The sequence below is a fragment of the Lissotriton vulgaris genome, chromosome 7, assembly GCF_964263255.1.
Source record: "Lissotriton vulgaris chromosome 7, aLisVul1.2, whole genome shotgun sequence".
Taxonomy (NCBI): domain Eukaryota; kingdom Metazoa; phylum Chordata; class Amphibia; order Caudata; family Salamandridae; genus Lissotriton; species Lissotriton vulgaris.
This window is the reverse complement of record NC_141695.1, coordinates 1597715687-1597726578: the sequence shown is the minus strand read 5'-3', so window position 1 is coordinate 1597726578 and position 10892 is coordinate 1597715687. Positions and strand designations below refer to the sequence as shown.

The 10892-nt window shown below is 45.4% G+C and overlaps 1 protein-coding gene across 1 annotated transcript in view; it reads right to left on the bottom strand.

Annotated features, from left to right (window-relative positions):
- The window catches only part of LOC147706071 (protein spire homolog 1-like), a 206141-nt gene extending 195722 nt beyond the window's left edge, over positions 1-10419 (bottom strand). Inside the window, exon 1 of the mRNA XM_086929021.1 lies at positions 10139-10419. Coding sequence (XP_086785147.1) covers positions 10139-10376 — 238 coding nt within the window. The 5' untranslated portion in view covers positions 10377-10419. The remainder of the gene's footprint in view (positions 1-10138) is intronic.
- Positions 10420-10892: the final 473 nt, after the last annotated feature.

Genomic DNA, 10892 nt, shown 5'->3' with positions numbered 1-10892 from the left:
GGACAGCACCTGTACAGGGTAGGTCATGTAACAGTGAGGTTACCAATGCTCCAGTAAAACCACACCAATCTCTAGGCCAACAATGGGTTCGGGGAAGAGGAGTGCCAACACATTGTTTTCCAGTGCTTAATTTGTGATGGCGTTTAATTGCTCAGTACTGACAGTTACTTTCAAACAAGGGCAATTATTTATGAGGGTAAACTAAATTTTGGCGCGCTCAGGCTATTTTTTTTGTAAGCATAGCACCAGTGTGTAGCAATTCAGTGCATTACTGAAATAATAATACTCGCCCTTCCAGGCCATCCCTACAGCTTGGAATGACCTGCAATAGTCAAAATGTCACTTCAAGTGTGATGGTTAGCAAGTAGTGCTGGTACTGCCATTCGGCAGTAGTTGTGGGTGAAGCTGGCTGCAGAGGAATATCTTGGGCCCTTGCACTTATATTTTTACAAATAAATCAATGTTTGCTCTTTGTCAGTGTCTCTTCAGACACATTCAACTGCATAAGCTAGCAATGCAAATGTTCTCTTTTTACCATGCTGTTTTTCAAATGAATGCTAATGTTAGCCTGTCAGTAGTAAGACGCTTGCATTTTAAAAGTTGTATCTCAACTCTAACCTACTGGGATGTTAAAACAGATTACAGACCAGGAGAAAAAATAAAGACATTTGGGAGCCAAGTTTTATTTTGCCTTTTATGTGTGCCCAGTGTACTAGGGCATTAGCCATTCCAGGCTTCTCAATAGCCCATTGCATTGTGGGGCTCGTAGTTTTCCTTTCAACACTTATTATCGTCTCAAACCCGTAGTGTGTGAAGTTTTGCTAAAGTGCCAGAATTATCTGAAGGTGTTCAACATGATCGACTACACTTGACAACTATGTTTTAACATTTTGCAAAGCTATCTACCTCATGTCAAAAACTGCTCATCACAAAAAGTAAAAGTAAACTCTGAAAACGTATTTTCTGAGGTCTCACTCCTTCATTTCATATCATGCATTCAAATAAGCATTGGCAATAAGAATCGTTTTGCCTTGTGTAGAGAAGGTTTTACACAGAGCTTCACAACATAAAGGTAAAATGTGGGAGGTGGCAGCAGTGCAACATTACTCAACAAAAACTAAGTAACTGAAAGGTGGTAGGAGCAGAACGAACACCTCACCATCACTCACAAATACTCGACAGGTATCAAATTTATTTATTTATTTATTTATTTTTGGCATTTATTAAGCGCGAACAATTGCCCGCAGGCGTCTCGGCGCTGTACTGTTTTACCCTCCTATATGATCTTTGCAGTTTTTCAGAGGTTAAATAGCCAGGTTTTCAATTTCTTCCTGAAGGACAATAGATTTGGGCTTGATCTTATGGATTGTGGAAGCATATTCCATAGTCTTGGGGCGGCAGCTAGAAAGCGTCTGTCTCCCCAATTGACCAATCTAGTCCGTGGCACTACCAGGTCATTCTGTCCTGCAGATCGTAACATTCGGGTGGGAATGTACGGGACAAGATGGTCGCACAGGAATTGAGGCGCTTGATGGTGTAGTGCCTTGTAGACGATGCATAACGTCTTAAATTTAATTCGGTTCCTAACAGGTAGCCAGTGGAGACTCCTCAAGGATTCAGATATTGGCTTGAATTTGGGAATGTTGAGGAGAAGTCTGGCTGCTGCATTTTGGATTGTCTGCATTTTCTTAATTGTCTTAACTTGGGCATTTGCAAACAAGCCATTGCAGTAATCCAGCGCTGATAGGACCATTGCGCTAACCAATGTCTTTCCCACATTGGTAGGAAGAAAAGGAAGAATCTTCCTTACCAATCGTAGCTTGTAGAAGGCATTGGAGGCCGTCTGATTGGCGTGAGCCATGAAATTTAGGTTATCATCAAAGATGACACCCAAGTTTCCCACTTTCGTAACTGGTTTAGGTACAGCTCCAAAAGATGATGGCCACCAAGTAGGGGACCAACTAGGGCTGAGGTGGCCAAAGGTGACCACCTCGGTTTTGTCGGAATTTAATTTCAAACAGTTTGCTGACATCCATTTTCCAATGGCCAGCATGCCAGTCTTGAAATTTTCCGCCACTGTTTCCCCATCATTTCTGACAGCCAATATCAGCTGTGTATCATCCGCATATGAGGTGAGGTTCATCCCGTGCGCTTTGATGGTATTAGCGAGGTCCGACACATAGATATTAAATAGTGTCGGACTAAGGGATGAACCTTGAGGTACCCCACATGGCAGCGATAGTTCAGCGGATTCAAATTGGCCCAGTATGACTGCCTGGGATCTCTCTGCTAGAAAAGACGCTATTAGGTCTTTTGCTAGGCCTTGCACGCCCATCTTTTCGACACGGTTGACCAAGATCTTATGGTCAACCGTGTCGAAGGCAGCTGATAAATCTAAGAGCACCAATAATGCTGTTCCACCTTGGTCTCTGATTAGTCAAATACACAAAAGAGGAATAAAAGGACTTAAAAAACGGTTGCATGCTCTGTAAACAGGCATAAACGAAGTGAAGCACAAAACTATGGAAAGAAACAGCCAACCCTTTTATGCAATTTAACATACAACTGTGTAATCATATAAGACTATAAACCCTCACCTTCGAATTATAATATGCTTCATTAATGGGTTTCGCATCTGGCAAGCATTTAAGAGTGCCACTATTCACTGGTTGTGCAGTTTCCTAGTTATAGGTTACCTAGTTTGGGTGCAGTGATGTACCTCGCAATGACATTTAAGGGCTCCCTTTGTTAAACTTTCACCTATATTGTCACCTGTACTATTTAACTAAATTAAAACTGGTGTGGGTGAGCTAAAATATTTTGTTTACTGTTTTCTCCCTACAATCAGATTAACAAGAATTTGCAATGCAATAGGTCTAGCATTTACACGAGTTTGAGCTAGTGGCAATGTAAATGACAATACCTTTCATTTAGGATTTGGTTTTTAAAACATAAAAAGGCATGGTCATTTACAATGCCAATAGCTCAAGCTTGCGTAAATGCGAGGCCTATTGCATTGCAAATGCTTGTTTTTTTAAAGTGTCGGGACGTTGGGACAGTCCTTGGAAAAAAGAAACAAATAGGACTGTCCAGGCATATCCTGGACATCAGGTCACCCTAAACACAGTTTGCACGGACCCATATAAATGTTTGTGGAAATAACTGCATTTTTAGGTCTCGCCTAGCGAACGTAGCGCATGCGTTACCTCGACTTGGCAAGACTATTGTTGTCGGTTTTACTAGTGAAGGGAGGCAACCCATGTGCGCGCCTGGACAGGTGATGTTCACACGCATGGCGTCTCCTCTCTGCTTCCAGCTAGCGTCCGGACATCCGATGTGCACACGCACCGCATATCTTTTGCTCGCGGGCTTCTTAACTTTGTAACAAAGCGCGGCAGCGCTTCATGGACACCGCGCTCAGTTTCTTTATATATTTTTCTTTCCACCCCCCCCCCCCCCCCCCCCCCCCATGACGGCCCCGTTATTTGTATTGGGTACAGGACAGCTACTGCCATGGCCTCTTAGTGCTTTTAATTATCCAGTACGTGTGGTGCTGCACGGTTTTGATTGTTGACAAACGTATGTGGATACACTTAGGAAGGAGTGCTTGAGAAGTGGCGAGAGTGTGGTGTCCTCGTTACGTTTCATGTCCTGCAAGCGTGCATCTGTGATTTGTGAGATCAACGTGTAAATGACTGATATCCGTGTATCTCTAGACTTCTCTGCTTCAAACAATTTCCCTTGTACAATGCGCATGACACTGGTACGTTTCATGATTGCACAGCCTCCAGCCTGCTCCTGCCTGGGCGTGTCCTGCAGATGGCTGTGCTGCCACTGTCTGGGGGGTGTCCCGCTGCACCTGGCCAGGTGTGCGCCCGGCCATGTGTTCCGGCGATACCCCAGCTGGTGTGTGTCCTGGCATGACCCCTGGGGTGTTTCTGAATTCTGGGGAGCCGGCACCCTGCATCCTCTCCCTTCCGTCTTTCCTAATGTTTGCCGCTTGTTCCCTTTATCTTGGGGTGTATTGCTGCCATAAACCTTTTCCTCCTCTATCCTGCTTTACATAAACAAAAATCACATAAATACATGTATAAATAGGACTACGTAGTCCGCCCTTTACATCCGTCTCAGTGTTTTGATTAGGCATGCCCATGCCCCCTCTCTGAGGAGGATTTCACTTTGGTTGCGCTTTACTTTCTACAGGGAGTTCGGTCCTAATTTACGTATTACAATACAGTGAGCTACTAGGAAGATGGCGGTTGTGAGAGGCTCCCTGCTGAACTCCAACTTTCAGGGTGAGGCTGAGAATTCTCCACGCACGCCACCCACCTGTAATTAATTTGTTGGAAAGACTACGGTGGCTCCAGGTAGACGCCGGTGAGTTTAGCAGTGTTAGTCTGCTGGGTGCTCGAGATTGTTTTTAATGTCTGTTGCCCTTGTCCATTTTCTGTGCTTTATAGTTTATTGTTTTCAAACCGCGGCGTGCCTATTATGTTGCTCGCCGTTCCCCAGCCTCATGTTCCGCTGCCGTTCGTGTTTCTATACTTAATGAAGCAACAATGGCAGTTGATTATTAGATCAAAGGAGTAGGATATTATGATGTTATTAACGATCTCAGTGTAATGTGAATTCATTTTGCTAATGTGAAATTATAATTTTTTTCCTCACTACTGTACACTGATGTTGCCTGTTCCTTGTAACCAGGGCTTTCAGTGGAATGGAAAAACTCGGGGGTCTCTCAATGGGGCATGGCCAATGTAATTATGGGCATGGCTTAAAAACATGTATACTAAAAATCTGTTCTTTGCATAGTGTGCCGCCCCACTTGTATTTTGCTCTTTGTTATTGCATCCAGATATATGATATAACAAGTAACATCATACCTACAACAAGTCAGAACTATTGGTTTTTTCAATGGTTATTACTTGCATAAAATAAACAAGTTGCAACTATGAAGTGTGTATAATATTGGAAAAACTTTCACTTAAAGCCCTGGTGACACAACGACAGTGTTGCTGCTCCTGTGTTCAAAAAGAAAAGGGAACTCCAGAAAGAAATGACTCTTTAAAGGATTTCCCTTCCCTACAATGCTCACCTAGCAGAACGTTATGCCTTTACTGGGTTCGGGCCACTATAGTAATGACTTTTATTCTGAAGGGCAGGATTAGAAGTACCAAAGAGTACTGGTAAGTACTCACAGCAATACTGCATGCAGATGTGTGTGTTGTATTCTCAATCTGCCGATGCCATGTAACTTCATTTCTGGCCTGATGCAGAATGACTTTCCCTTGGCCAGCGTCTCCCCTGCTAAATCAGAATGGTTTTGCGCAGTTTGTCGGCTGTCAGGCAACTGTCTCCCTATAGGATGCTGCAATAGGAGGGGGTTTAGATCTGTATGGAATTTAGTCTGAGTCAGACATTTCACTTGCAGAGTAGGAATCAAGCACGGTCCTCGCAGGACTGTAGGGAATTAACATGCACTTTACTCAGGTCTAATAAAAACGGAACTCAAAGCAGCACCAAGCAAGGACTGCTCTTGCCGAACTCTGCATCCCTCTTTATCCGGCCCCTCTTGTTAACAGCACCTGGACAGTATACTCTGTCCTTGGCATGTACAGTCGAGCTGTTAATGTTCAGCAGGAACACAGATTATTTTTTTTCATGTAAAGGTAGTCAATGTTTCCTTTGTGTTTTTTAAAGGATGTGCCAACGGTAGTAGACACTCCTTCACAGAACACGTACACCTTGGGCAAAAACAATGCAAGTTTCAATCCTTCAAAAGGACAAGTGCAGGTAGGTGGCAGAGCAAACTTTCTCCACCACAGGAAAGGTACACTTCAGGCCGTTGTAGTGCAAGCTTTCCTTCCTCATAGAACAGGTGCAGTCATGGGCGTCCGCAGGGGGGGCAAGGAGGGGCACTTGCCTCCCCGCCCCTCCCCCCCCCCCTCGAGTGCCTCTCCTTGCCCCCCCTACAAATGCATCCCGGAGGGAGGCCTGACACGCTGGGGCTCGGCCTCAGGCAGGAAATCACCTTTTGTCCGTAATTTTAGGCATTGCAAGGAACAGAGCTGTTTCCCTGCTAGAAGCCTCAGCTCTCCGATGGGGCCGCCTCACACTCCCCTGAGCACAAGAGCAGCCCCACCCCGTCCATTATAACTCTGTGTGGGGCTGATTGCCACATAGAGAAGCTCAATGGGTGAGTCTGGTCTGGCACAGCATGTGGTGGCCTCCTCCAGGTAAGGGCATTCTGTCACATGGAAGTGCAAAAACGCCTATGCTGCTGCTACCTGAGAATCCAGTTAGCCAAAGGAAGGCGGTGAAAGAAGTTGAAAGGAAAGGATTATAGTTAGTTATAGTATGCCAGCCATGGTTGCTGCTTTTTTATTTTATGCAACCAACAACCATAGACAAGGCCAATAGTTCTGGCTTGTTGTAGGTGTAACATTACTTAGTCTAAATGTAATGTTACTTGTTGTATTATGTATCTGGGTGCAATGACAGAAGCAACAAAAATACCAGTTAGGCGGCACATTATATTAAGCACAGATTTTTAGCTTATGTGTTTTAAGCCACGCATTTTATTACATCAAACACCCTTTTGGAGAGACCCCCCTAGTTTTTTCATCCAGGCCCGGACTGGCCGATGCGGGCACCGGGCAATCCCCCGGTGCGCCGCAAGGGTGGGGGCCGGTTTTGGGCCCTGGGGGCTGTTTTTGTTACAGGGCCGTTTTTGCAGCATAGCTGCAAAAGCGGCCCTTTAACAAAATCAGCCGAAAACCGGCATGCCAAAGAGCTCGGTTGCACCCCCAGGGGGCCGGCCAAGCACTTTGCCAGGGCCGGTTTTGGTTCTCAGTCCGGCCCTGTTTTCATCCCCCTTAAAGCTCTAGAAACAACACCATGTCACAGTCGCCCACGTCAAGGCACTGTGCAGCATGCATGACTCATGCCTTCCACTTTTTCAGATTGCCTATGTGCAGGGGCATAGTGAACCCTGCCCCAGCCCACCCCTTGCTTTAGGAACTACAGTGAAGATGGGAGTTCTTGAGGGGTCTCATAATTAGTGTGAAAAGGTGAGTAAGAAAGTGAAGGGAGGGGTAGATGGATGGCTGGATAGATGAGTGAAATTATGGATGAATGAATGAATGAATGAGTGAAAGGGTGGATGACGGGCGAGTGAAAGGGTGGATGGATTGATTAATTGAGAAGTGAAAGGGTGGATTAATAAGTGAAAATGTGAATGGATGGACTGATGAGTGAAAGGGTGGATTTAAGGCTGGATGAGTTAGTGAAAGGGCGGGTAGATGGACAAAAGGATGGATAGATGAGTGAAGGAGTGAAAGGGTGGATGGATGAGTGAAAGGATGGATGAATGATAGGTTCAATGGATGGATTCATGAGTGGATGAGTAGATTGGTGGGTGGATGGAAGGATGGATGGCTAAGTGAAAGGGGAATTGAAAGAGGAAGGGGGATAGGTAAATGGATAACTGAACGGGTGAATGGCTGGATGGATGAGTTAATGGATAGATGGGTGGAAGAGTGGATGGATGAGTATATGGATGGAAAGGATGGATGGATTGATGGAAGGAAACGTGATGGATAGGTTTCTAAATGGATGAATATGGACATGGACGCAGCCGCAGTCAGAAGTGGGAGTAGCGGCCGGGCAGTGACGTCAGGAGGGGAAGGGGCAGGGTCGGGAGTAGTAATCTATGGATTACGGAGCTTTACAGGTAAGTAAACAAATAAATAAAACAAATTTTGTTGCGTGCACTGCGTTGCATTGCATTTGGGGATGCAGTGCACGCAACGAAATTAGATTCGAAATAGCTGCTTATCTAGGTTACGGTGTTTTAGACTTGCATGCATGGAAACTTTAAGGAGGACAGTCCCCTCCGAATATGCAAATGTAGTGTAAGCTTGTAGGGGCAGATTTACAAGCCCCTTGGGCCACTTTTGCCTCATTTTTCCTATTTTAAAAGTGACACAAAAGTGGCGCAAGGGGCTTGTAAATCTGCCCCATTGCGTTCAGCTTTTGGGATGCCAGTAGGGTATTTTTAGGGTTCAGGGTGGTATGAGTTTTGGGGGGCATGGGTAATTTTAGGGTTTGGGAGGATATGGGTTTTGGGGTGCCAGGGGAAATGTTAGGGTTCAGGGTGGGTATGAGTTTTGGGGGGCATGGGTAATTTTAGGGTTAGTATGAGTTTTTGGGTACCAGGGGGGTAATTATAGGGTTCAGGGTGGGTATGGGTTTCTGGTTGCAAGGGGGGACATTTTAGGGTTCAGGGAGGGTATGGGTTATGGGGTGCCGGGGGACAATTTTAGGGGTCAGGGCATGTATGGGTTATGGGGTGCCAGGGAGCTAATTTTAGGGATCATGGAATGTATGAGTGTTAAGGGACCAGGGGGTAATATTATGGTTCATAATGTGCTCTAATTGTTGTCCAGTTCAAATGCAGAATTCACCACTTTTTTTCCTCAGCTTGGCCTGAGCATTACCTGATCATGACTGCCATTTTAGCCCTGCCCCTATTGATTAACATTAGCCACGCCCCTTCATTTGCCAGGTTAACCCCCCCCCCCCCCCCCCCCCAGGAAAAATTTCTGCGGATGCCCATGGGTGCAGTATGGCAGTACCAAAGCAAGCTTCCTTTTCTTGCAGAACAAAGCTAGTGTGTTCTTCCACTCTCTACAGAACAGATCCAGCTGTGCGTACTAGTACAAGCTTTCATCGCTCACAGAATGTGCATACTTAAGCCATGAATTACATTCAGGTCGCAGAAAGACTTCAGGAGCTTAACTCACAGAGGAAGATATAGGTGGATGAATATGCGAGTATGCAAGATGGGACACCTCCCTCGCCCGGGAGATATACCACGTCAGCTTCCCAATGGTCCTGCTGCTTTCACAGGAGACCGGCAGTTTATGTTGATTCTTTGGTTTACCAAGTATTGACAGGTGGCTATTACCCCTATTAGGTCTTTTTGGGGGGGGGGGGGAGCAACACAGCCAGAGCTTAAATAACTACGCTCTAGACATGCAGCCTCTAAGGTGCCAACCACTTTGAAAAGGTGTTGAATGCATGCCCGCCAGATGCTGTGCAGTCCCAGCATTGGTCCTGCACCTGTTCAAAACGTTGAGGGATGCCAGCGTGTCTCTTTCAGTAGGGTACAAAGTTGAACCACAAGTGCAAGAATTCAAAGTAAGAGGTTTAAGTGACAGTCCGGGTGCAACCTAACCGCATCTGAATTGAGACAACTTAAGTTATCTCCAGCTAGTTGCCTTATACTGGTAACCGGAAAATGAATGTCAGCCTGCCAAGCATGCAGCTCCTCAAAAAAAATTGTACCAATATGGTTACTTATTTGAAAAAAATCGCACTATGACTAGCGTGGCCTTCTTAATAGATGTATATGCCCAAACCCTGTACTCTTCACGAAATTTGCATATTTTGGCCTTTAATAGACTAAACCCCCCTCCTCCACACACACACACACGGAAAATGGTGTCTAGGCAATTGCAGCTACTTCCGATGCTACAAACAGAAGATCTTGGGTTATGGACCTTCCTTCCGACCATTGAGGAAGATGCACAAATATTTAAAGGAAAGGGGAAATAAGTAGCCCTCAGATGTTCCTGCATGGAATCCCACACCTGAGAGTTTAAAATGCCTAGTCTCAACAATCATGGTCAAAATTGCACAGAGCGAATGACGTTTACAAACGCTGCTTTTGCTAGAATGCACTGCAGTGTGCTCTTCATTGGGAGTCCAATTACTTGTTTTACCGAACACGCTTTAAGATTACTATACTGGCCTTTACATCCAACACGGTTCAGTCGGACCTTGACTTTTCTTATGATAAATCATTGGGGTAATCTAAGTGAAACTACTGTAGACTACAACTCCCAGAATGCACCACCAGGATAAGTGAAAGTCCACTTCATAGCTATTAAAAGGTAGGGGGGAGCTGGATAAATAAAGCAACGTTGCCATGCAAATAGAGGAGCAGTGTGGGACTGGCTGGGTAATGTTAAACCAAATTTAAAATAATAAACCAGTATAATATGTCGAGTTCCTTTTCGTGGTCATAGAGACCAGCGCTATGAAGAGAACATCGCGCCTTAACTGGTTTTCTTACCAGTTACGCGGCCGCTGGCGAAGGACACAGAGCCGTCCCGGTGTATGACCGGGGAGTCCTGTGATGGGGGGCCGCGGGACGACCGCTTGGAAGAGCCCCTGCCTAGAAGGTCCATCCTGCAGCAGCACTCGTAGCAGAGGGCCCAGACCTGCTCCTCGGACACGGGCGCCTGGCAGCGCGACAGGACCGCGTTGGCACATTTCAAAATGGCTCCCTTTTCCTTCATGAAAGTCTCCATTTTTGACAGCTGCCCGTCTGTCCAAATCCTGCGCGAAAAACGTTTTCCCCTCTCTCTTGGAATAAATACCACAGGTGGGTGCGATTCTGTCAAATGGGAACGAGGCTGGAGCTAATTACTGCACTTCCTCATAAAACCGCAGAGCCCTCGTTCACATGACTTTGCATTCTGGTACTTGTAGTTTACATATTATTCCATGCATAACTATAAATGTGAAGGGTATGTGTGTAATAAACTATACCTGGGTCTTATAGCTACATTTCTTAACTTCAAAACTCTGAAAGAGGAGCGAACTCAGAACGTCCAAGTTTCCCGGTTTTGTGCTCAAGTAGTCCATGCATTGTCGGGTTTTCCCTTGCATTCTAATAATTCCATTCGTGCATTTATTTAAATTGTAATAATAGGGCTACAAAGTAATGAAATGCAAAAATGCACTCTATTTTATGAGATATAATGCACATGCAATCGAGCACTGACACGTCTCTGTTTCTTATCCACCCAGGTATTTCAGGACAA